General features: G+C 45.0%; 1 protein-coding gene across 13 annotated transcripts in view; it reads left to right on the top strand.

Annotated features, from left to right (window-relative positions):
• Nucleotides 1-11,579, top strand: part of CACNA1A (calcium voltage-gated channel subunit alpha1 A) — a 1,220,168-nt gene extending 1,208,589 nt beyond the window's left edge. For 6 of the 13 annotated variants that reach the window (XM_085600715.1, XM_085600714.1, XM_085600719.1 and 3 more), the window contains 2 exons: nt 2,754-2,998; nt 9,426-11,579. In XM_085600715.1, the coding sequence (XP_085456841.1) occupies nt 2,754-2,998; nt 9,426-10,079 (899 nt within the window). In that variant the 3' untranslated portion in view covers nt 10,080-11,579. The remainder of the gene's footprint in view (nt 1-2,753; nt 2,999-9,425) is intronic. The other 7 variants (XM_085600710.1, XM_085600708.1, XM_085600711.1 and 4 more) reach the window with 2 other exon arrangements.
• The last annotated feature ends 15,797 nt before the right edge of the window (nt 11,580-27,376 follow it).

Below are 27,376 nucleotides of genomic sequence, written 5' to 3'. Positions count from 1 at the left end.
TGCCGGGTATCAGTAAGGTGGCTGAGAAGCTGGTGAACAGCCGCCTTTCGGACTTCTTGGAAACCAATTCCCTCCTGGGCGACTCCCAAACGGGTTTTCGCCCCGGTCAGGGGACTGACACCGCCTTGCTGGCGGTTGTGGAGAATGCGAGGAGCATGCTGGATTCGGGGGGTTCAGTGGCAGTGATCCTCCTGGATCTCAGCGCTGCTTTTGACACCGTGGACCATCAGGTGCTTCTCCAACGGCTGTCGGGGGTGGGGATTACGGGTCTGGCCCTCAAATGGTTCGCTTCCTTCCTGGAAGGTCGCTCATTTGAGGTATGGGAAGGCCAGGAAAAATCATCTTCATCCCCTCTCCAGTGTGGTGTGCCACAGGGCTCTTCATTGAGCCCTACTTTATTTAACGTTTACATGGCCCCCCTGGAGAGTGTGGTACTGCCGCTGGGTATTAAAATCATCAGTTATGCTGATGATACTCAGCTGGTGGTAGGCCTTTCCCAGTCGGCGCACCATCCCGACCGGCTGCACACATGTCTTGAAAAGATCTACACGTGGATGTGCAGCTCAGCCCTAAAGTTAAATGGCTCCAAGACGGAATTGATGCTGCTGGGGAACTCCTCTCCATCTCTGTCCCCCAGCAGCTGGCCAGACTGTCTGGGACCGGTACCCCCCCCCAAGTTGGAGATCAAGAGCCTGGGGGTATGGCTGGAGCAGGACCTATCTTTTAAAACCCATGCCAAAAAGACTGCTGGCGTGTGCTTTGGCCTGCTCCGCTCAGCCCAGAAGATTCTGCCTCTGCTCCCAGTGGCCACTCGTAGGCTTCTCATCCAGGGACTTATCATCTCGCGGCTGGACTTCAGCAATGCGCTTTTCCTGGGTGCTCCCGAATCTACCCTGAATAAACTGCAGCAAGTGCAGAACGCGGCTGCTAGGCTTCTGACGGGTCTCCCTAGGCGTCAATCTGCTCGTCCGGCGTTGAGGGCACTGCACTGGCTCCCGGTGAGGGACAGGGTGAAATTCAAGTCACTCTGCATCGCCCACAAAGTTTTGCATGGGGTAGGTCCACCTATTTTGGAGGAGATGGTCCAGCCTTACAAGGCCCCTCGTTCTCTCCGCTCTGATTATCAACATCTTCTTCAGGTCGGCAGGGTGAAAAAGGCAAGAACCGGTGGCAGAAGGTTTTCAATAAATGTGGCCTCTTTGTGGAATTCATTGCCCCTACAACTGCGCTCGGAAGCTAGTCTTCTTCGGTTTCGTAAACTTTTAAAAACTTTTCTGTTTCTCGTGTAATCCCTGCATTCTTGTAGTAGTGTTATGTGCCGGTAAGCGCTGGGATGCCTATTGGTAACCAGGCGCTATATAAAACTCAGAATAATAATAATAATAATAATCGCGTTCCTATCTAAAAGCAGTGTATGAAAAGGAAGAAGAAGCAGTTGAAGACGTTTACTGCTCCTTTGTACTGGTCGACATGTTTCAGCCTTCGGGAAGGCTATCCCTGGCTTTCTTCAGGACCTCATAATCAAAGCTGCTAATCGTAGGCTTTGCAAAGAAAAAATGGGTTATTACTATACCCTTATAGCTGTTTCCAATTCCTCACAGTGATTATTGATATATTGTGACATCTAGAAACAACAGAAAGATGTACGTTAAGATTCTGATTTATACAAATAATCACATAATATTTTATGCTTACAGCTTTTATCCCCACTTCACAAAGTATTTACAGAGAATAATAATAAATCAGAACCAATGCTTCCACCTCTGCACTGGCGTGTGTAGTGCCAGTCTTGGACATCTGCCAGGTTGCTACGTCGGCCTCAGTCCACACATTCACGAAGCATTACTGCTTCTATAGCCAGGTCCGGGGACGAGACACTTTGCCTGTTCAGTCATGCAGTGTTTTTTGGTTGGAGCCATTCCACAGACCCAACACCTGGAGATTCAGCTTTGGTATCTGTTCACAAGGTGAGAAATCTGCAGTTAGAAGTGAACATCAGAAGAACAAGTTACTTACCTTCGGTAACTCTTTCTGGTGGATACTCTATCTAACCGTAGATTCCTCACTGACCCACCCTCCTCCCCACTCTGTTGAACGGTCTTCGTTGGTCCATATTAAAAAAGATTCCATTAGAGATCTACACATTGGTACAATTAATTATTTAGGGTTCCTACGGCCAATGGTATGGACAGATATGAGAAACAAACTGATGTTGATGCGAGGAGGTGGCAGTTATATTGTAGCCTAGACGTCACTTCCGGGACAGGAAAGAGCCAGTGTGGAGCGGTATGACAACAACTACTTTTACGCAAGGGAATTGCTGAGAAAAAAATCTCTGGATCAAGTCTGGCGCTTGAGGATATTCACAAGGTGAAGAATCTGCAGGTAAATAGAGTATCACCAGAAAGAGTGTTACCAAAGGTAAGTAACTTGTTCTTTTTTACCACTATCCTGCTCGGAGTACATTTTGAAAAGCTTGATTCTTGGATTGTAGCACGCCAATGAAGGCAGACTCAGGGTGCAGCTGCATTTACAAGTAGAATGCACCCTACCTACAAGCCCTCATACTTTCCCTAGTAGAAGAAAAGTAAATTAGACCACTGATCCAAGTGGGAACATTTTTGGGCTGAAGCATCTCTGTCCAAACCTTTCCATCCCATCTCCTGTCCTACTACAAATGAAACAGCCTCTGTGAAACTGGTTTTGTTTTCAAGTGTACTTCTAACTAGGGATTTTGTGTTTTTTATTACCAGGACTTGGAACAGACTTGAGCATCACAACGCAGTCAGGGGACCTGCCTCCCAAGGAACGAGACCAAGACCGGGGCCGGCCCAAGGACAGGAAGCACCATCACCACCACCATCATCACCATCACCACACCTCATCTGACAAGGAGCGCTACTCGCAGGAGCGGTTGGAGTACAGCCACCCGCGCTCCAGGGAGAGGCGCTGGTCTCGCTCTCCCAGCGAGGGCCGAGAATGCATGCCTCATCGGCAGGTGGGTTCGGCCCCCTCTTATCCCTCTACACCTGTGGGACGGCATGCCTCTGCCTCAGGACAGTCAGTGAGGTAGCACCGGTGGTCCGGTTCAGGGCATAGAGTGTTACATATGACACACATTTCTGAAAGGCATACGGCTAGAACTTTGAATTTCAACATGGGATTACGTGGCAAGGTGCTCAAGGGCAATAGAAAAAGGATGGTTGAACCATATAGATTGACATGGGGGAGGGACATTTGAGTGGATCAGTATTCATTGCAGAAAAGTCTGGGGAACTTCAAAGAGAAAAGGGTCTGAGACAGGAAGGGGGAGACATTTCAAAGAGAAGAGGGGGGCCTTGGTGAAGTGGTAAAAGGAGTTCAGGGGAAGGGCTTAATAGATTAGAGGAGAGTTTGAGAAAGTAGCTGAGAGGCATCAGAAGGTTGGGGCTTCATGAGGGAGGGGCAAGGCTCTAGATAGGAATACAGGGCACAATAGGGAAGGACTTTAGAAAAATTAGGAGATTTAATAGAAAAGGGAAGGAACTTCCAGAGAAGGAACTTCAAATGGGAGGGGCTCCAAAGAATCAGAGAAAAATGGGGCAAGACTTCTAAAATGACACCAGGAGCACCACTGAGAAGGGGAGCAGGAGTTTAGAGAAGATGGAATTGATGTTTCCTTCAGGAAGGGTATTCCTGAAGCAAAATCAGCGCGATCCAGACTAGAACCTTTGACCCACCACCCCTACTGCTGTCTTATTCCCAGGCCTTCCTTAAGCTGAATATAATTGTTAAAGACCAAGTCCTTGATTCCCTTGAATTTTGTTTACTGGCAAATATCAGAACTTGATGTAATTGAATATTATTTGCTTGTTATTACAAAGCATTAGCTTTTTGAGTTGTCATTGCTTGACCAGTGCTTCCAGATCCTTGCTTCTCAACTTCATTGCATGTCATTTACTCAGTAATCATTGTAATACATTCCCCGGTATGTCAGTGGCGCAATTCCATCAGATCTCTTTTAAGAACTCTGATTGCACAGCCATCTCTGAGACAGCAATGCTAGCCACATCAACTTGCCTGTGGAGTTTAATAGCTGAGCAGTGAGCTATCAGAATTGGCATGATTCAGGGGCAAGAGTGTTGTTTTTACAGCACTGATCTCTGTTTTGAGTATCACCTTTTCTTTAAGGTCAAAGATGAGAGCAGATTCCTTTAGCTGTGAAGTTGCACTGGGTCTGGTTCAAACTTTCAAGATGGCACTGCTGAGATTAGCTTTTTGGGAAAAGTTTGATTTATGTGGGAGACAGAGGGGGCTAACAATGCTGAGGCAAGTTGAGCTGACTAGGCCTCATATGCAAAAAGGTTTCTTCAGCTACAAGTTAACATTGTGCGTTTGTCAAAGGTTTCTAATTGTTAGTTGTTGGGGCACTGTAGAATTTAGACAGTGGTCAGATGATCAAACAACGTTAAACCACAGTGTCTCAAATCCTCAGATGTGACATAGGTTCTTGAGCCATGAAGTGACACTGTGCCCATCTCACTTGGTTGAGATAACTGTTAACAGCACTGATTGATGTAGAGAGGTGAGATCCAAGTTGACGAATTGGTCCTGTGTTTTAGGATAGAAGGTGGAGCTTAAATGTTGACCCAAGTCACGTTGTCATGGCCATTTGCAATGAGAATTGGTACACAGCCCCAGCCAATGTGTTTGTTGCCGTAATCAATTTCAGATGATAATTTTGGTTGTAGGATTAACTGAGCTGAGGCCAATTCAAAGGGGGAAAGATTTCACTAGGATTACCTTTTACAGAGAATTTAGCTTGATGCACGACTCAGTGAAAGTAAGATTTTCCGTCAAAATCCTTCCCATTAGGGTTTTCCCCATAGTCAAGGTTTGCAACAAGAGGTGATCACAGGCACAGTCTCTCCATTCTTGGACCATGCTGCTCCATTGGCCCATTGGCATAGAATGCTTGTGCTATGTTTGGTTGATACCCAAGTTTGAGCACCACATTATGTTTGGAAAACAATATGCCTTTAAGCATAATTAGGTAACAAATACTGTTCATATGAATGTGTTCCTTCATTGCGCTGATGAAGCCCCCTTTAATAATAAACACATTTTGTTTTATATTTTATATTTATTCTATGTTCTTTATCGTATCTTGCTTTGAATTTTAGATGCAAACCCATTCTAGAAATGCTTAAAATGAAATGTGCTTATACCTGTGCTTATATATGCTATCGCTACAATCTAATGATGACAGAAGTGGTCTGAGCAATGCATGAAAACCCATGGGAGACCTGTGAATCATACTGTGTCTGGTCCCAGTGTCAGTGCTGATGATTTGATGATGGGACCATGGGTAGAATGGAAGTTAGCTGCTCTTCTCAACATTGTTGAGGCTGTAACTCGAGCCCACCCTTGTTCGATAATGCAGTAGCACATAGGGGAAGAAAATTCACAGAAACGTGTTGCAACCAGGAAAATGCAGGAAGCTCCATAATTTGTAGTGCCATCCTTAAATTGCCCTTTCTTTCATTACATGTCCTTTTTTTTAGCCAGAACCAATATTTAAGACAGGCAATTAACAGGGATTAGCACTCCCTGAAGATGGTTTTAATTACTGTTAAAGCCAAAGGCAATAACTGTTCACTATATTGACAGTAGTATTCCTGAAAATAGGCAAAATATGGACATATTGCAAAAGATTCAGAGGATGCCCATTAGATGCTTGGATCTTTCAGAATAGAGTGCATCCAAAGAAGACATGCTGTGCTTAGCTCTAAAGCCAAGAACAAACTGATTTCTGCGAAAGATTCATTATATTTTGTTACAGGGTACGGTTCACATAAAGCCTAGAACATAAACATTTGAAAACCTAAGATATCTACTTGCATCACTTCCTAGTCCACAGCTACCCATCAGATAAGATATAATATGTTATTACACATTCAAATTCAGCTATCAATGTAGAAGCCCGCCTCACTTCTTGTTCTTACTCTACTTTTTAACTAAGAGATAATACTTCATTTCTGCTTCCAATTACTCTGCCAGCTAAGAGGCTGAGCCCCACTTCTTGATCCAGCTCTGCTGTCCAATTGAAATGCCCTGCCTTACTTTTTGTTCCAACTCTACGACTAAACTAAGAGGCCACACCTCAGTTATTGTTCCAACCCTACCACCCAATGAAGGAGTCTCCCTTCTCTTCTCATTCCAACTATGCCACCAAGTAGGCCACACAATAAATTACTTCTTTTAATTTGTCTTCCCCACTCATGTTGTCAGAGATTATTAATTCATGTGAGGTGGACTTACTCATGTTTTGAAGGCCCCCATCTGAATGCAAGGTATCAGACACCTCCCTGCAAAATGTTTCCTAGAGCTCCTCAGTTATACTTAGATAAAACCCAAGGGGCCCAAAATACTGCCAGAGACAAATTCAATGGCTGTGCTCAAGTCATGCACAGAGTTTCCACATTTCCACTAATAACAAATAAAGAGGATGTAGAATACAATGTATAACATATCTAGTGAATTTATAACATATCTAGTGGTGCCTTGATGCCACACAAACCCTAGCTAAGAAAACCAGAGCCCTTTCTCAACCATACCCATAGGAACTAAAAGTCTACTCGAGTCATACCCAGTGAATCCACGCACCCTACTTCAACCTCATCTGACGGAACTAGAACCCTACATGAACAATACCCAAGAGATGATCCAAAGGAGTTAGAATCACACTCTTCTCACACTCTGAACAATGCTTCAATGAGCACCGATTTACATCATAACTGATGGAGCTAAATCCATACCAAAACCATACACAGGTGATATAAAATCCAGCACAAACAATCATGAGTGGAGCTAGAACTTTATCAATTCCATCTTAAGAATTCAACATTCTACTCAAACCATAACCAAGAGACTTAGAACCCTATTCTAACCTTCCCAAAAGGAGCTGAAAGCCCATAAGCAATGGCACTAGAACCATACTCTAACCACACACAATGTCCCTCATTCCAAGCGTGTCAGAATAGGGTTGATTTTTACAATATGTGGCAAATACCATTACCCCAGAGTGATGTATTTACAACGTGTGGTAAAACCCGCCATTCTGAGTTTTTAAAAGAAAATGGGGTGTTACATGTAAAATCATTTTAAAACACCAAATTCTGCATGTTTTGCTTATTTTGGGGGCCTTTTCCCCTGATACATTTCAGCAGCTTTGGCCTGACGGAATTTATCAGAGAAAAATTGTGAGCATTTGATAATTATCTTATGCTCGCTGTTTTGGACAGGTATCTGAATTTAGCCCTTAATTCATTATTAGGGTCAGTATGTTCAAAAATATAGCACAATCCTTGATCATTAGTTCTAGAACTGTAGACAAGTCATACCAAAGGGGACCTGCACCTACTCAAACCATACCCAAGGAAAATTAACACCTACTCAAACCAAAACCTAGGGAGTTAGAACTTCAACCAAACTGCACCCACAAAAGCTTAAACCTCTGCTAGAACCTTAGCCAAAGAGTCCTAGATGTTCGGTTAGATTGTTTCCAATATAAACAGATCCCGTTTCCTGTAATTTATGTCAGTGACAAACTGTCTCACTGAAAGAACCAAACTTGAGGAATCTTTGTATTTTGGGATGGCTCCCTCGAGACAAGATAGGGGTAAGAGGGGAGGTTCATTGGAGAGCCTCTCTTGTGTAATGGGTATCAGCACAAGGTAGAGATGTAAATAAACCAGTGTTGGCCAGGGTGGTGTCCAGAGCAGCTCTCTTCCAGACCTACCCAGGCTCCTCTTCATCTCATACCTCTGTCACACACCGCCTGCCACCCCATTCCCATCAGAGATTCCCTGATGCTTTCTCATCAACAACCCTTGCACGGCCTGCCCTACATAACACCTCTCTCTCATGCATCCTCCACTGGATTACAATTCCTAACAATGCTTGTACTCCTGTATTACTCTCCCAAATCAAACCTCTTTCCCTATATATCCTCCTGTTCCCTTAAACTCTTAGCTACCTCTGTACATTGACATTTGCTCTCCTGAATTGCCCACATTCTCTCTGAAACATGTAGCCTTTGAGTCCCTAGCTGTTCTTCCACATTCCCCACTGGGGTGCAGAAATTTGTCTGCTCAACTAGCTGTATGCCTCTTCCATTTGCATTCCCTGCCTGCTCTTTGTGATTACCACATCTGTGTCCTGAATTCCTTGCCCCCGCCTTAAAAAATCTGTCTTCTCCCCAGAACCCATCTACTCTAATAGATATTCCTGTCTATTTCTCTAGATTCGCACCCCCTTCCCTAGGCTACCACAGCACCATGATCTAGATCTCTAATCTACTCCCATAATGATCCAGCTTGCTGCCCTTCATTTCTCCAACCTGCTCCCCTAGATCGTCAGCCTGATCACCTAGATTCCCAGCCTGCTCCTTTAGATCTCTGCCTGTTCTCCTTGATCTCTGCCTGTTCCCAGTACGCTCTTGCCTGCTCTCCCAGATCTCCAAACCACTCTCTTACATCTCCAGCTTGCTTCTCTAGATGTCTGGCTGCTCTCCTAGGCCTCTCAACTTTTTTCCATGGGAACCCCAACCTTCCACCTATATTCCATGTAGTTTACTGCATTCTTTGCCAGCTGCCCATGATCTTCCCTGCTTCCTTGGATCCCGCCACTCTTGCCTAAATCTCAGATCTCCTTCACGATCACCCCATGGTTTCATAACTGCAACACATGCTGCCCTAGACTCTTCAACTGCTCCCCTGGATTTCTCATTTCGTACCCTAGATCCCTCCTGCTCCTATGAGTCAGCTGCCTCCTGCTGTAGATCTCTCACCTACTCAGCTAGTTCCTTTGCCTGTTCCCAATGAGTCCCACCTTCTCCCTCAGATTATCCACCTGCCCCTTCTCATCTCCCCCCCTCCCCTGTGTAGATTACTTGCCTGATCTCCTGGATGAATCTCTTGCTTCCATCAATTCCATGCCTGCTCCACTAGACCCTCTGCCTGCTCTCCTCTGTCTCATACTTGAACAACAGCTGCTCCTTGTTTCCTCCAAATTACTTGTCTTTCTCAGTCCCATGCACCTCATGCTCCCAATACTCTTGCTAAAATCCACCCCGTTATTTATTTATTTTCTTTCTTTCAAAGCGTGTCAGTAATTTTAGAATTCTTTGCTATTTAAACCCCAAAACTTACAAAAATCCATTTCTCATTTCTCTTCCCGCTTTCCTTTGTTTTTTTCTCTTGTTTTGTTTTGTTTGTGGCTGTTGCTTTTTTTTCCATTAAAACCTATGATTTGCTTTTGTTTTTTGTTTCTCTTTGCGTATCCTGGTTTGGCTTCTTTTCTTCTGTCTTCCTTCCGTCTCTTCCTGCTTGATTTTTTTCTTGTATATTTTTTTTTTGATTTCCTTTGTTTCAATTTTCGTGTAGGGCAGTAGTTCCGTGAGTGGCAGCCCAGTCCTCTCGACATCAGGCACCAGCACCCCGAGGCGTGGCGGACGCAGACAACTGCCTCAGATCCCAGCCACGCCCCGGCCACGTGTCTCCTATTCCCCTGTGGTCCGCAAGGCCATGAACACCATCTCGCAACAAAAGCAATCAGTGCGCCCCTGTCGAATGTCCACCCCCGTGCCACGGAGATACCCACCCCTGTCTGCTGAGCATACAGCCGGGGAGCACCTGGGCAACAGCCGATCACCCAGGCTGGAGAGGCACTCGGTGCCACGAAACGATTCCCCTCGGACATCCCGTCACGCCAGCAGCAGGTGGTCAGCTCCAAGCTCACGCACATCTGACTCACATCCGGGATCCCGGCACAGCGGCTACTACCGGAGCTCAGACTATGACGAGCCGAGTGAAGACACCTTTACCTATGAGACAGCCAGTGCCCCCAGCTCTGGGCGGTCACCAAGGACTTCCCGGGTGGGTGCTCCAGCCTGTGGGTCGCCTTCCCGGCACGGGAGGCGGGTACCAAATGGCTTCTACCCCCCTTCGACTCACGGACCTGCCAAGTCGAGAGGATCTGACTCCCGCAAAGGAATGCATGAACCCTGTAGTGAGACAGATGAAGATGACTGGTGCTAACCTGCAAGCTGTTTTACAAAAAAACTTTTAAAAAAAGAAAAAGAAATGAAAATATTACCTTACGAACACAATTAAACAACTATTTGCCAAGCAAATGAGGTGTGGGAGGGGGTGCGGGGAAGGGTTCAATTGAATTCCAAACAAAAAACAAACAGTTTTGAAGGCTTTTGACTTTTTAGGTTGTTTTTTTTTGGTTTATCAGTGGGAGGGAAGGGGGCTTTGGGGGGTAGGGAACGAAGCATGTTCATTCTTCACAAGGACAAGCTGGGGCACTTATTGAGCACTCAGGAGTGACATATAATGTCCCCTACTCCCCCATGTCCCATAGAATGCAGTATTTCTATGCCCCTCCAAGGGCAAGGGGATGAGGTAGTTGTCATGGGAAAAATCACCGTGTCCAATTGGTTCCAAAAGAATAAGACCTTTAGGGGAAGATCAAATGAATGCAAAAAAACCACAGAAACAGGAACTGGGGGGTGGGTTGCTTATATTGATGAGTTTTATCATCTGTGTTCACCTGGCCCGACGGTTACTTTGAAAATTGTAACTGGCAATTTCTGTGGTGCAAGGCTGCATAATGCAACAAATACATTCTGACTATACACACATACACACACATACAAAAAACACCCGGAGTGCTCGCTGGTACAAAACCCTACTATTACTGCCTGCCAAGAAAAAAAAGAAACTTGCAAAAAAAAATTTAAACAAAAAAACGAAAAAAAAACAAAAAAATAAGAATGGAGAAAAGAAGTGCGCTTCTTCTAACGATCCGTCCTGCTTGAGAAATTGTTTTGCTTCTATTTCCTTTTCCCTACTTTGTTTGAAACTGTGGGATTGGGACTGTGAAATAACTGCATGAAAATTTAAAAAAAAAATAAAAAAATAATTTAAAAAAAGGAGATTTTGATTGAAATGTTCTTAAATCATGTTACAGGTGCTCTGAAGTTCTCTCTCTCCAGGAAATCACACCAAAAGATTTATTTTGAAGTCCTCCCCAATTTAAAAAGCAACCTGTTGTCAGGATTGGACTCGTAGTGCTGATATTTAATCTTTTACTTAATCTGTTTAGAAACAGAGGGAGAAAAGTAAATCTTCCTAAAAAGCTAAATTTCTACGGATATTCCATGTATGAAAATGTTTTTTTAGCCTTTTTTTGTGGAAATTCTTCACTCCTTCTCTCCTGTAGGCAAACCATCACTAGTAGAATGTCTTCACAAATGTAAACTTGAATTTTTCTTTTGTACCTTTAAACGGGACAGGCACCTAGGGGCATATTTACATGGTGTTATCGCCACCAGAACGTCACTTTTTTCACGTTCTTGTGGCAATAATCCTTTCGCCTTTTTTTACAAGGCAGCGTTAAACCACTTAACGTTTTTTAACCCCCACCTTGTAAATAATGCCCCTATTCACGCAGCGCTTAGCGTGAAGGGGGTGGGCAATGGGTGTTGCAATAGGCTTTCCACCGCAACACCCATTGCTTTTTGACGCTGCCCCCTATTTACAAGACTGGCATAAATATAAGGCAACGCCAAAAATAAGACCAGGGAAAGCCTGGTCTTAAACTGGCTCAACGGGGAGAATGATTCATTTCTCCTAGTTTTTGCTGTTTCTATGTGTGCTGCATTCTGCAGCACACGGAGAAAGAGCAAATCACCTTTAGTGATTGTTCATGTACATGAAGGTGTCCCTTCCTGCACACAATCATTAGATAATAGCGAGTTGCAACTTCTATATGTACAGCTTTCTACAGCACACATAGAAGTTACAAATCGCCATTAGTGATTGTTGATGTGCAGGAAGGGTCACTTTCCTGCACATGTACAATCATTCCCTGCAGTGCAGGCACCCTTGCTCTATGGTGAAAGGGGGACTTCGTTGGCGCTAGGCAGCTAAGTTTAGCGCCAGCGCTAGGGGAAACACTGAGATGCGCTGTATTATTGTAAATACGGCACATCCCATCGTTTGAAGAATGTCGGAGTGCAGCGTTACCAATTGTGGCGTTACGCCATTCTGTTGTAACTATGCCCCTTAGTCTTTCACAACTCTCTCTAATCTTAGTGGGATAAAAAATCACTCCTTTACAATTAATTTCTTTCTATTTGTTCCGCCTGTCTCTTCTATTGAGGTAGGTTTGACGTCCCCATTCCAAAGTTTTCAACTCTTTTCCCTTAAGGAGTGGTGTTCTAACACCCACTCTTATAACTTTGCCGCATTATAATTTCCTGTCCCAGACTTAATCCACTAGCTTTTTTATCAAGGAAAATATTTTTCAGAACTTCTCTATACTCATGTTCTGCTCTGTCACAATGGTGACTACCTTTCCCCTAGTTCTTCCCATTCCTTCTCTATTTTACAGGCACTATTCCTTAACCATCCTTCACACTTTTTGTCAGTTAGCTTTTCCTCAATTCTTAACACTTATTATTATCTGCCTCAAAGGCAATCATCCTTTCCTCAATCTTTAACACTATTTCTCTACCCTAGAAGTGACTGTATTTACCCTGATCCTTCACAGATATTGTATTTCTTTACAATCCACAATCCTTAACAATCATTCTGTACTCTAAAGGTTACCAGTTCTTCTCCAGCCCCTCACTCTAATCCTTTACCCAACAGATGCCCATTGCTTCCCAAAAACGTCATACTCATTCTCTTTACTAACAGTGACGATTCCTTCTCCAGTCCGTAATACTCTCAGACTTTATCCTATGGGTGACCATTCATGCCGCAAACATACACAAATATTTTCATTTATAACAATAAACGGTTCTTCACCAGTCAATTTTGTCAGTCTACCATTGCTCCCCCAAACCACCACAATCATGTTTTTCTACAAACGACCACTCTTTCCCTAGTCCTTTCACACTCACTTTTCTACCTTTTCTGACTGTTCTCTGCCAAAATATTCCTTTAAAGTCTGGGTAGTTGTGTCATTCCCTATAATCCTATCACAGTATCAGAAGGAATTACATTTGTGGTATGGCTCTTTCTCATTTTAATTCCTTATCAAATCCTCCACATCCATGAAAATGTCCTCTGTTTTTCAAATCCTTGACACGCGCATCTATCCATTGACCACAGGTGTTGAAATGTGGATCCTTCGCATTCACACACTAGTTACTTCAACTTTTCTTAACTGAAATACGAAGTTGTTTTTGTAATCTCTGTAAAGATGTCAAAACAGGATATGTTTTCCTGGAACGAGGAAAATTGCAGTCAATTTTCATCATCAAGCACGATAAAGTGCTTCTCCTTCCAAATTCCAAAATCTGTTTTCAAACATGAAAACTGGTGCAAGAGAACTTCAGACTTCTAGTTGCAACTCTCTGTCAATAGGTTGGTTGGTGGGCTGCCGGGAGACAGCCGTGTAATGAAATATTTGAAAAATGTTTGTACTGAAAACTTTGGCTGCATTTAAGGTACATTATGGACCCTACAGTGACTACACCATGCAGAGATGACCGCTCGAAAATATGAATGAATGCTTCTCTCATCGGCGGTAAAACTCCGTTGAAATTAGCCTTTAAGTGTTATAGAAAAGTAGCCAGCGTGAAAGGCAACAAACATACCGGAAATATTCATGCAAGAAAAAAGAGGAAAATCTGCAGTAAGAGCAGTAGAAAACAGGAGACTATCCAGAATGGACGTCGCAACAATGGCACAGATAAGGAACACGATAAGGAACACATGGCATAGACTCGCATGAAGAAAAGAAAAAGTGAAATTCTGACATTTTCCTCTGGCAAACCTCCCGTAATTTTTGCAAATACTGTGATTAATAACACCAGATCACAAGGTCTTCTGCATGTGAGTCTTCATATTAAAATCTGGACTTTCTAGGTTGTTGCAAGGAAAAAATATCGCCAATACCCAGGCTTTTTCAAAGGTCAAAGGAAAACTATGTTTGAGTCAACTCACTCCATGTCCACTTTCCGTTCCACTGCCTTCACAGAGAAATGTTGGCACTTATGAGGAAATATTACCAGTTTGCAAGGAAACAGCTGTGCAAGGAAAAAGATGTTACAAAAGTGGAAAACTCCAGCTACTGATTAAGAAGTAGATCAGAGTGTGCTAGAGGAACCAGCAATTCACAATGAAGCTGGTATGTCAGTGTAGGTGGAGAGCCTGGCAGATGCTATGGTGGTACACCAAGCATTAGGGTGACTGCCATGATCATCATGCCCTCATTATGTATTGCTTTTGTATGGCTCCTCATTCCCCTGACAAGACCATAAAGTACTCCGATTTTCATTGGTTCCTGGGCACCAGTAGCAGCTGCTGGGCAGGCAGAACGTCGGGGCAGGACGAAAACAGAAACAAAACAAAGGAAAAAACAAAAACTTACCTTAGGATTGCCCGCCGCTCTTCTGCTCCGAGTCTTGCTGCAGCTGCAACACAGGCTCCCGGTGCCCCTTGCGGCCCATCCTGATGCTGCTCTCATGTTTAAAAGCAGCTTCAGGATTGGCCTGAGCACTGTGAATTTGCACTTCCATTGAGTCTGGGAGCCTGTGCTTTCAGTAGCGGCCCATGGAGGGAGTTCTAGTCTTGGGAGTGGAATCAGTAGTGGAGGGCACTGGTATCGGTGTGCATGAACGGAGGTAAGTAAACAATTAAATAAATAAAACGAATTTTGTTGCGCGCTCTGCATCGCATTTTGCATTTGTTTTATTTATTTAATTGTTTACTTACCTCCGTTCATCCATATTCCGGTGTTTACTACCCCCACTCTGCCCCTCCCCCGCCTGCGTCACCGCCCCATGGAACTCCTTCCACGGGCCGTTACTGTGTGCTTTGCTGTCTCCAACCTGGCAACGCAGTTGGGGTTGGAGACAGCTCAGTGCACGTGTGTTTGGCCGGCCTGAGACGACCGGCGAAACACACATGCGCACCGATACCAGTGCCCTCCACTACATCTCCTGACTGCCCCCGTGATGGTGCCACCCTCAAGACTAGAACATGAAAAATAAAACAATAATAAACCTGGTTTATAATCGTTTTATTTTTCTAGTATTGAGGCTGAAGCTCCTCCACCTCAGCGGAAGAACCGCCACTGCTGGGCATATCTTTGGAGGTGTATGTTTGGAAGTAGCTGTATGGATAAGAACTGCAGACAGGCTACCTGGAACTATGTGGTATATACTTTGAGTGGCTTAACGCCACCTTGTAAATACGTCCCCTTTACATGCATCACTTTGTATGAACGGGGCATGCAATAAGTGTTGCTGTGGGCGTTCCACTACAACACCCATTGCATTTTGATGCTGCGTCAGATTACCAGGTTGTATAAATCTGAGTCAGCACCAAAAACAAACTCCATGCAATAGCATGCGTTAGAATGGTGCAACGAGGAGAAATACTTTCATTTATTTGTTTTAGCTTTTTCTATGTGTGCTGCATTCTGCAGCACACATAGAGGGAGCAAAACGCCATTAATGAAGTAGCAAATCACAATTATTGATTGTTTATATGCAGTAAGGGACACCACAATCATTCCCTGCAACGCAGGCACCCTTGCACTATGGTGCAAGGGAGCCTGTGTTGGCGCTAGGCAGCTAATTTTAGAGCTAGGGAAAACACAGGGGTGCACTGTATTGTTGTAAATACGGCGCATGCCTGTGTTTTGGTAATGTCAGAGCACGGTGCTGCCAAATGTGTCGCAGCTCAGCGCGCCGACATTTCCTTATAAATATGCCCCTAGATGTTTCAATAATTCACAGACGTGCGAAGTCAGACTTACAGGGGTATCCCTTACAAATTTAACAGTCCTGAAGCTCAGAGAGAGTGGAGAGCAAAAAAAGCATATGACTAGATTTTTAGGCAGATGACATGTGCAAGAGTGCAGCAAGTGAGGTGCATGAATATAGATAGGCATGCTCAAGGGATCTGAAAGACTGTAAACCTTCTCAGTTCACCATCTATTAAAGGCAGCCTTGGCACCTGCAAGAATCCAGAAGCCACCAAACCTCATATTCAAATGGCCCCATCTCTATGGAGAGGTTTATGAAGGGACTCTTGATGCTGCACATGGAGTGAGGAAGAACAGCCTCAAGGAGAAGCGTCTTCTTGTAATAACTTTGGTTTATGAGTAACACAGTTTATCTTGCTAAGAAATGCTAAGAAATGGAAAATGAACCACAAAGTTTTGTGGTAATTTGTCTTTGCCTCCCATGTGCAGGATCTTGCATAGTCAACCTTTCTTTTTAGCCAATGCACTAATCCAGAGCAGGCTTCCAATAAAGATTAGCCAATTTCTTGTGTGATTCTTTGACTTACTTGTGCTATTCAACCAATTACCGACGTACTATCTTTTGTGTAATTATGCCAGTACCAAAATGAAAGTAGGAGATTCCAGAAGGGGCTGAAGACTGACCTTATAAGAACAGCATAATATGCATACATGGATTTTCTGATGGCTTCTACTACCTGTAGATGCTCCTCTTAATATTCTCCCAGGCATCAGACTGCTCCAGAAACTGTTGGATGGTACGTCCCTGTGACGTCCCTGACCACATAAATCCCCCCAATGTTATACCAACGTCAGTTCCTTTTTCTCCATGCCTTTGACGTGGTTCTAGTGCTCAATTCTCCTCAGTAAATTATATTTAAGTACAACAAATCCCCTCCCAAATTGTCAGGTTCAAACTTTTTGGCTATTATGAGAGGCAAATGTCTATTATCAACCTACACGAAATCTGCTTATGGTTCCAGGGTTCCGATCACAATGCTAAAGCCTGTTAGTCATGGCAAAACATGACCCCAAAGGCCATTAAAGAGAGGGAAGCCAAAGTCTTTATGGCCATGGCCAAGGACAGCAGAGCTAGACGAGATCAAGGCCCTGTTCCAGGTCCCGGTGTTGTTGAAGTTGAGGTCCTCCCTCAAAAAACTCAAAATGAAAAAAGTGATGGAAGCAAGTAGACGTAAAGTAGGTCACTGAGACCTCTCTCGGACTTCCTTCCTCAGAGCCAGAGCTGGTTGAGGCCCCTATGCCACAGGAGCCAAGGCTTCAGTGTTGCAGCTGTGCCAGGACTTCCCGCTGTCCAGAGGTGATCCGGCACCATGTCTCAGCGCCGTGTTTGAAGCCTTCCGACATGCTATCGGTATATCATAGGGCCGTTATATCATAGGGCCTTTGGTCCCTATGGGATATAAAGAGATGCTGTTTGGATTCATGCCGTCAGTTTTTACTTCGGCTGCACTTTCTGCCTCTCCAGATGGCGCTGGTAACGTGATATTGATACCGTACCGTAGCGATATCGATTCCATCAAGAGTTTTTTTCCCTTGTGGTGCCACTGATGCCAACTCCTGTCATAACTTTGTTGGCCCCAGTGATGACTCCAAAGCTATCTGCTTCAGGGTCTTGGCCTCTAGCACCAGTACGTAGCTCCAGAGGGAAGCACAACACCTGCGAGAAGAGATAATTTCAAGAACATTCCTCTCTTTATGATTTATTCAATACAGACCTTTGACAGAAAGATCCTCAGGATCCAGCACAATAATTCTGGGGCATGACTGAGGGCAATGGCAATGACACTTGTCCTAGGAGTTGCAATTCTCGGACCCATCTGGGTCCCTTCTACCTGGAGCAACATTTTATCACTCCCTCATCAGAAGGCTTCAGACATACTGGAATTACCCCAAAGCAAACATTCGCACAGACTTTCACCAGTCTTCTGTCTGTACTTCTGAGCTGCTTCTCCCAATTAATGAGGCCCTTGTAGATCTTGCCCTGGCTACATGAACTTGATTGTATTAACCTCCTGCAGTCAATAGATCCATTGGCAGGAGATATAGGCATGCCCTGGATGAGCCATCACTTTTATCAAGCCACCTTTCTCCGGGAAACTGTTTTATTAAGGCTTCATCCTCGTCCAGACTCACACCTGGTAATTTTCCACTGCTTCCGTGAATGGGCAATCAAAAAAGATAGAAGCTTGGGCTAAGAAAGTCTTTGAAGTTGGAAACCTCTCTCTAAAATCTCTGAATGTGCACACACTCTGGGATACAACAAGGACACTAATACCAAATCTCCCCCAGTAACTACAGGCCAACTTTGAAGACCATCCTTGAAAGCCAAGCAATATCAGGACAAATAATTCAATCTGGTTTGGATATGGCAACTTTAGTTACCAGGTCTGTGGGGACATCCATGCTGTTAGTAGACATGCCTGGCTAAGAACTGCTGGATTCTCCTTCGATGTCCAATCCACACTAATGGGCCTCCCATTTAAATGCACTTAACTATTTAGAGACAAGGCCAACTCAGCCTTGGAGTATTTCAAAGCCAGTTCTACCATGGCCTGCTTTCTTGGTCTGAAGCCCCAAAATAAGTACATTCACGGGTTTCTGTTTTTTTGTGGCTGTGGGATATTCCTCAGTTTCCACCCAGCTGCTCCTGAATTCCATCATGTGACTGTAAAGAGGTTGTGGAAAGGGTAGAGGCTGTTCCATCCCTAAGAAAGTCACTCCTTCCTCCTCCTCTCTAGCCACTACAGGTAAGCAGCTCTAGCTCTCCCATGTCTGTCCATTTTAGGCCGGTGGAATAACTGGGTGTCTTTTTTTTCTCAGACCTGGAAGGCAATAACTTTGAACAGTGGGTCATATAGATTATGGAAAATGGGTGTGCTGTTTGAACCTTTTGCAGGTCTGATTCAAGTGGTGTTAGCCTTCCTTCAGCAAGGAACTGTGGAGTTGGTGCCAGGGCAGAAGATCAGTCAAGCTTGTTTCTCTTGTTACTTCCTTGTTCCAAAGAAGGACACAGTCTCCTCCTGATCCTGGACCTCAGAGTTTTGAACTTGCTTCAGTGCATGGAGATATTCAAGATGCTGTCCCTTGCCCAGGCTCTTTTGGCATTTGAGATATGAGACTTACAGGATGTATATTTCCATATCCCGATCTTGAAGTCTCATAGGAAATACCTACATTTTGGGGTGGGCATGACACACTATCAATTTGTGGTTCTTCCATTCAGCCTGACATCAGCGCCAGAGGTCTTCAAAAATGTTGGTGGTGATGAAAGCACCTTATCTCAAGAGGTCGGGGTTCCGTTTTTCCCTACCTGAATGACTGGCTTCTGAAAGCCAGGACTCAGCACCTGCAGTTGATGGCATGCTTGCTGCATTAGTGGTCTTTCCTGTCAATGTGCCCAAATCTCACCGGTAGCCCTGTTAGTACCGCCTGTTTATACGGGTAGTACTGGATACCATCTTGAGCCAAACCTTTCAGCCTACATAGAGGAAACAAGATATCCATGCAATGCGTTCACGATTCCAGGAAGGTGCTAGAATTCTAGGCCTTTGCGTCCTTTGCTTGCTCATTCTGCTAGCTTTTTCCATCCTCCTCCTGGTAGGGATAAATATCTAACTGTAGTGTAGGTGGTTCACCTGGAGGAGCTGAAGATCGGAGTCCTCTGGACCCCAGAGGAGCAGAGTTTCCACATCAATATGTACAAACCGAGGGCTATTCGCCTAGTGCCTAAAACATTCTTATCTTCCCTTCGCAGTGGAAATATTGACAGACATCTTGGAGTGGGATTCCAGTTTCTCTGTCATGAAGCTCTGAGGGGCTGATCCTGGGCACACAACCACAGAATGTGGGTGGTGGCAAATCATCTAGAGCATTTGCTGAACACCAAACCTGACTACCTGGGTAAGCATCATCTTGCAAAACCTTATGTACAAGGAAAGTAGCGGAGTGAGGCGTTAGCCTTCCTGGCTTAACGGCTTACTCTGCCACTTCAGAAAGCAGCGCTGCACCATATTTACAAAAAAATGGTGCAGCCCTGCGTTTCCCCCTGTACTGGCGCTACACTTAGCAGCCTAGCACCAATGCAGGCACCTTTGCACCATAGTGCAAGGGTGTCTGCGTGCACAGAAAGATTGTTTATGTGCAGGAAGGTCCCCCGCTGACTCCTAGTTACGCCTCCCTTATAAATAGGAGGCAGCGTCAGAATCAATGGGTACTGCAGTGGAACGCCCACAGTAACACCCTTTGCCCTCCCCTTTCATGCTGAGCATAGCGGGAAAGGGGGCCTTATTTACCAGGCAGCGTTAAGCCACATTAAGTGGCTTAACGCTGGCTTGTAAATAAGGCGAAGCCTCTATAAAAAGTGACATTGTTATGGCGATAGGGGCTTGTAAATATGTCCCCATGAGTGGTATCTCCACCCAGAGGTAGTAAAGAGCATCTTTCACCAGTGGTGCATACTCCATCTGGATCTTTTTGTCGCTCTTTCCAGTTCGCATTGTCCGAAGTTCTGTGTCTTTCATCATCCTGCGCAAGGAGGCTTGAAAGCCATGTTTTGGTTAAAGTGGAATTTGGTGCAATTATCCTGTTTACTACGCCTTTCCTTCCATACCTTTGATTCCTTGAGTTCTGAGGAAGATTCTTCAAGACTGGGCCCATTGCATGTTAGTGGGTTTGGATTGGTTGAGAAAGCTGTGACACACAAACCCTCATCACTTCTCCCTATTTCCCCTGCTCCATCTTCCTTTTTGGGTGGATCATCACCCCACCCGAATCTCCAGAGTCTGCACCTTTATGAGTAGAGATTGAGCAGGGGAGCTTGAATTCCTTCCACCTGCCTGATGACCTGGTGGGTGTGATATGATCTGTGCGTCATTCCTCCACCAAATCTGTTTACTCCAGGAGGTGGCACAGGTTTGTCATTTGGTGCGCAGATCACCACATTGACCCCTTGAAAGCACGGCTGTCTCCCACTTTCTTTTGCCCAGGAATGCAGTGCTGTGCATATGGTGAATGGGTATCTAGGCTCCTTGTCAGCTTTCCATTGCCTTCTGGATCAACCTTCTATTTTCAAGTCACCCCTTGTTTTTTTGTTTCTTAAAAAGTCTGATTAATATATGTCCTCTCACTCCTTTTGTGATGCCACAGTAGGATTTAAACCTGGTTCTCACTTTGGGAATGTGTTCAAAAGGTGAGAAATCTACAGAAAGAAGTATCCATTAGAAGAAAAAGGTATAACTTTTAGTAACCATATTTCAGGTGGATACTCTTATCTACCTGCAGATTCCTCAGCTCTCTTACGAAGATGGTTATGGGCCAACATAATAAGATTCGAAGTTCCTGTTATTGCACTACATATCTATCTGATGTCATTTTCATCCTACTGTTTCAGAGGAATGGAAAAATGGACGAGATGTCACTGTTACTTCTCTGTACCAATAATACTTCAATAAACAGACTTAAAATAAATAAAAAATGAATGAGAAACTGAGTTTGGCATGACAGTGGCATCAGTTTATGAGGTCGCCGATGTCACAGGGACTTAATTTCCGGCATTGAATGGAGCCAGTGCCCTGTACCGTTGATGTGAAAAGTCTTCAGAGCAGTCTGACATCTGGGAGAATATTCAAGAGATGAGGAATCAACAGGAAGATAGAATGTCTAATAAAAATATTGTTATCAGAGGTAAGTAACTTTTTCTATTACACTTCAATCCCGCAACAATAAGGAGGACACCAGTTATAACTCTTGGGGACAGTTTTATAAGCATTTTGGTCTTGGTTACTTTCCAGTGCAAAACTTGTTTTGGGCTGGAAAGTAGTCTGAAAGTAACGCTAACCAGCACGAAGCACTGCTTTGTGTTACTTAGTGTAACAGCGGCATTCCTTCAGTGGTACAAGGGCGTTCCCATGGAACCACCCATAGTTTTTGAGGCAAAACCCTATCTACTAAAAGTAGTAGTTATGTCAAATATTAACACCACTTGAAAGCGGGCGCTCGAAAAAGAAATATTTTCATTTCTCCTTTCTTTTCTGACTTTGCATGTGTGCTGCACTGTACAGCACATTAGCAAAGTCGTAAACGTTTTAAAAGTTGTCTTGGCATAGTATTCTATACTGGAGAGAACCCTTCTGGTACAAAACCTATGCCAGAGTCACACATACCCCCTTACAGTATGGCGCAAAGTTGTATGCGTGGTGCTCTGCAGCAAAATTCTGCGCCGGCACTAGGGAGAGGGGAGGAGAGTGCCATATGTCTGTAGGTATGGTGCTTTCCTGCTCTCTCACTGTTACGCAGCACAGCATTTTTAGCTGCTGTGCTGCGAAGGGTCACACTTTGGTAAATCTGATCCTTGATGTTGGTCTAGTAATTCAAATAATGCTCCAAAGGCTAAATTGCTCTCTTATTTTGGCCATTATTTTGTGCATGGTGGGCCAGGATGTTCTCTCTCTGGATTCCTATATTTAATACATATTGTCAGAGTGGTGTAATGAATCTGCACCCATGATCCCAAGCTGTCCTTTACAGTAAGCTATGCTAGTGACCAGTCTGCAAAAGCAGCTAATTTGAGTTCTTAGCTGAAGGCGTTGGTGGACAAGGGACAAAAAATATTAAACAGCTTCTTTCGGGTCTACGATATATGTGAAATTGGCTGCAAATGTTGTTTGTGCCCGATTTCAAATTTTGAGTTCATCACAATTGGGCTTGCACCCAGGGTTTTTGCTCTGTGTTAATTCCTCCATGTATTACCTAATATTTGCATGTGGAAAACAACACAAGAAGCAAATACTGTGCAATTTAACTGCTTGGTAGGACCAAAACTTCACATTACCTACCCTTCCGTTAGAGGAAACTTGGAATCGTCTGGTATAACCCCTCGCACCATAACAATGATATTTCCAGGGTTCATCAGCCGATACTCATGTGGGACACAGAGAGAGGAATTAAGCTTGTGACATGTATCACTACCAAAATTATAATGCGACTGGGAGATGGTGTCTGTGATAAAATGTATTGCAGTCATGTTTCAACGAGTAGTAGGAGTTTCCATGAGGTACTAGAATAAACTGTGGGTTCCCGAGATTAGTAGTGGATCTGCAGCAAACGGCACATGACAGACCACAGCCTTACCAATGATCAGTGCAAGCCACCATTCAGACTCACTGAATATCTCTCCCTCTAAGAGCCATTGTGTAATGATCCTCTGATCTCATCTCATTTCTGAGTGGCAGCCGACAATAGAGTGACAGACTAATCTGAACACCTGCAAAGCATAACTTGCAGAACAGTTTACTTCATTAATCTAAGCGCTACTCAATATACAGTAACAAACCAGAGTGGTTTGGCCCTCAACAGTGGTTTGGACACAATGCCTGGCCACAGGCCAGACCTTGTGGCAAAACCAAGCTGAGCACAGGCTAAGACCATGCACAGCAAGCGGTATGGTATACTTGTGTAGAATTTGAACGCAGTATATAATAAAATAAATCACTGAAAACGCAAGGGCAAGGTTGAAGTGGCGTTATGGTCTACACTTTAATATATGTTTAGAAAAACCTCAGAAACGTGTGAGGTATAGTTTACATTTCCATTGAGCAAGCTATGGATTGTGAAGATAACCACAAGTTGCGAATTTCAGTTTTTTGAGTATATAATATATATATTACCCAGTGGTGGTCGCTACTGGTTAGTTATAGTTCGTGTTTCCATAGGAAATGCATTTTTTCGGTTGCTATTAACTTTGGCCCGTTTGATAAATCTCCATGAAACATTCCCATTGTTTGTGCATGGAAAGCTTTAGAGTGATCCGTCTAGCGGGGGCCAAGAAAATGGGGCAGTCCCTCTATGCGTTTTCCCCATTCATTTTTCCATAGGAACTTTTGACACCGATACAGCCCAAACCGCTGAACAGATTTACACAGAATTTTGGAAAAAGCTAGATCTTGGTCCAGAAAGAGTGCTTTCTGTGTCTTGGTGTAAATCCGTTCAGTAGGTTTGGAGAAATTAAGGTAAAAAGAATATTGTATATTAAAAACTGTGGAGGATCCAAAGAGAGAACTGATTGGCTGCCACCACCTCAACCAAGAAGTGTTGGCAGCCATCTTAGCAGGGCCGGACTGGGAACAGAAACCGGCCCTGGCAAACTGCTCAAGGACAGGAATGCACTGTTTTGCTTTAATATGGTGCATTTCAGCTCTTTCATTTTGGTGTAGGGTGGTGCAGCAAGGTGCCTTGCTGTGCTGCCCTATGCCAACACCCCATAAATAAGCCTCTTGGTGTCTGCCAAATTTTGTGTAATTCTAATCAGTCGTTTTTTCTGTATCATCGAATTTTCCTATGGAAAATACATGTGGAAAAAGTGTTTTGGGACCCCCTCTTTTTGTCAGCCCCCAATTGATAGATCACCTCAAAACTTCCTAGGAAGTAACTGAGGTGGAGAAGATTTGTGAAGATTTGTCAAACGGCTCCAAAGGTATCAGCAAAACAAAAAATGCTCTTCCCATGGAAGTGCTGCATCGCATAACACAATAATTGCACCTGAGTGGTCATCACACACGACATGGAAATTCTACCCACATAAGGAAAAGACAAATCCCTTTCAACCACGGATCCTACACAGGGTAGAATGCTACTCATTTAGGTGAATGTCTGACAGAATATCGACGGACAGAAAAGCGACCTATAAAAATATCAACACAAAAATATCGATGCAAAAATATCGAAGTCCTATCTACATAATGGTAAGTACAAAAATATCAGGAAAAAAATGTTGTCAAAAATATCGATGTTAAAAATATTGTTTTTTAAAATGTTTTAATAATAATGTACAATTAAGTAAATAATACATATAATTAAAAGAAACATAGTTAAAAATATTAAAACAAGTTTAAAAATGATAACTAATACATATAGGTGCCGATTCCGATCCGTATTTTTTTACGTACGAGTCGTACAAGTACCGTACAAACGGCCAAGTACGATTCGTACGTGAAAAATAACTACGAATAGCGTCGGGAAAAGTGTACGAGAGTGCGTCGGAAAGTTTTTACGTCGGAAATATCGTCGGGAAAAGTGTACGAGAGTGAGCCGGACATTTTTACGTGCAAATCGTAAAACACAAATTCGAGCGCGCAAGTACGATCCCGACCGTCCGTCCGAATACACAATCGCACGTAAAATGGCCCGTACGGAGCCAACGCAGTAGCACACATGTACACGGGTAAACTTATGCCCGTGTACGAGCCGTACAACCCCCCCACCCCCAAATATGTCAGCACCGTACACCACCCTGTCCGCACTGTACCCCAGCCCCGCAACTGTACGCGCCGTACCCCCCCATGTACGCACCGTACCCCCCCATGTACGTGCAGTACCTCCGCATGTACGCGCCGTACCCCTACCCCCGCATGTACGTGCCGTACTCCCCCTATGTACGCGCCTTACCCCTCCTGTCCGCATTGTACCCCAGCCCCGCAACTGTACGCGCCGTACCCCCCCATGTACGTGCCGTACCCCCCCATGTACGCGCCGTACCTCCGCATGTACGCTCCGTACCCACTCATGTACGCGCCGTACCCCCCATGTACACGCCTTACCCCCTGTCTGCACTGTACCCCAGCCCCGCAACTGTACGCGCTGTACCCCCCATGTACGCACCGTACCCCCCATGTACGCGCCGTACCCCCCCATGTACGCGCTGTACTCCCCATATACGTGCCTCCCCCCATGTACGCACCGTACCTCCGCATGTACGTGCCGTACCCCAGGCCCGCACCTGTACGCGCCGTACCCCCCCTATGTACGTGCCTTACCCCCCGCATGTACGCGCCGTACCTCCACATGTACACTCCGTACCCCAGGCCCGCACGTGTACGCACCGTACCCCCACCGCATGTACGCGCCGCACTCCAACACCGTACCCCAGCACCCTCACCCACCATCGCGTATGTACTGACCGTACCTACGCGAAAAAGACTCTTACAGAACCAGCACACTGTAAAACAGCCCAAGGAGGGTCAATTCGACTCGCACAACACCACAAAACACGTCTACATGACAAAATACATCTCAATGACTGACCTGGCACATCCAAACAGGCAAACAGAGGACCATATCACAACCACCTCTTATAACACACCCACCAAAATTCAAACACAGCCACACCCAAAAATGGACCAATAAAAAGGGCCCACACACACAACCCATGAGCCTTTGCAACAGACCCACTGCTGCCAGACCCCACAGAGAAACAACTCTACATTACTGATACCTTCACTACACCTTCACTCACACACCTTCACACAACCTCCTTCACAAACATTCCCCTCTTCACATTCACACACACGTCATCACATTCACACCCACACACCCACAACCATCCACACCCACATCCACACCCCACACCATGCCCACAGACAAGAATCCAAAGTTCACAACGGCGGAGCTGGACCTCCTTGTCAACGAAGTCATCAGAGTCGAGCCACAGCTGTTTGGAACATTGGTCAGACAGACCAGCAAAGCTGAAAAATCTGCCATGTGGCAGAGGATTGTCGATAAGGTGAATGCTGTTGCACCCATCCGAAGGACCAGGCATGAATGCCAAGCCAGGTGGTACGATCTGCGCAGGGCGGTCAAGAGGAAAATCAACGAAGAATATGCCCAGAGTAACATCACTGGAGGTGGGCCGCCCCGCAGACCCGTACACTACCATCCCTGGGAGGAGAAGGTGATGGCCCTGCTACCGCCGGTGGGAGTACACGGAGTCGAAGGAGTCGCAGAGCCTGGTGAGTACACAAACAACTTACGTAACATGGGGGCAATGGGGTCCACCCCACATATACACCAAATGCACGCAACTTCCCCCAAGCACTCACCGCACACAACCACACTCAAAAACCACGCTCATGCCACTAACGTCTCCATGCACCCTTCACAAATCAAGGCAAGGCCATGTCCAAGACTACAACAACCACAAACACCAGACTGGATGTCCGGGAGGCTGGGAGGGTGGGCCCCACACAACACATTGTGAAAATGAGACGCAGACACCAATGCCCTCAGCCCATATGGCATAGGTACATACCCATGCACAATGTACAGGGACTGGCAAAGTACTGACAAGGTAGCTGACACCTAGCCCTGCTGTATGCAGCACAAGGTCCTCCTGGGACCACTGTACACTCAAACACCAACTCCAAGAGCACAGGTATCTAGCACAGAAACTCACACTCACTGTCATGCCAGCATGCACCATGAGGGGACAGACACATCACCTGGGAGACCCAATGACAACTCACACTACACACAACAGCACGCCCGGTCACACCCCCCCCCCCCCTAACACAAGCACACACCCCCGGGGCAGGCAACGGATTTACACACTCCCACAATGGACATGTGACACAACAAGACCAATCCATAGCCAACTAAGCATCATGGCCAACAATCTACAGGTCAAACACTCAGGAGAACATCCCAATCTGTCCCCCGCAACATACCCATCCCCAAGTGGACATTGAGAGGAATGCTAGGCACATCCAACTACCTG

Source organism: Triturus cristatus, chromosome 4_2 (assembly GCF_964204655.1).
Source record: "Triturus cristatus chromosome 4_2, aTriCri1.1, whole genome shotgun sequence".
Taxonomy (NCBI): domain Eukaryota; kingdom Metazoa; phylum Chordata; class Amphibia; order Caudata; family Salamandridae; genus Triturus; species Triturus cristatus.
The sequence above is the reverse complement of the archived record's forward strand: the minus strand, read 5'-3'. Positions and strand labels throughout refer to the sequence as shown.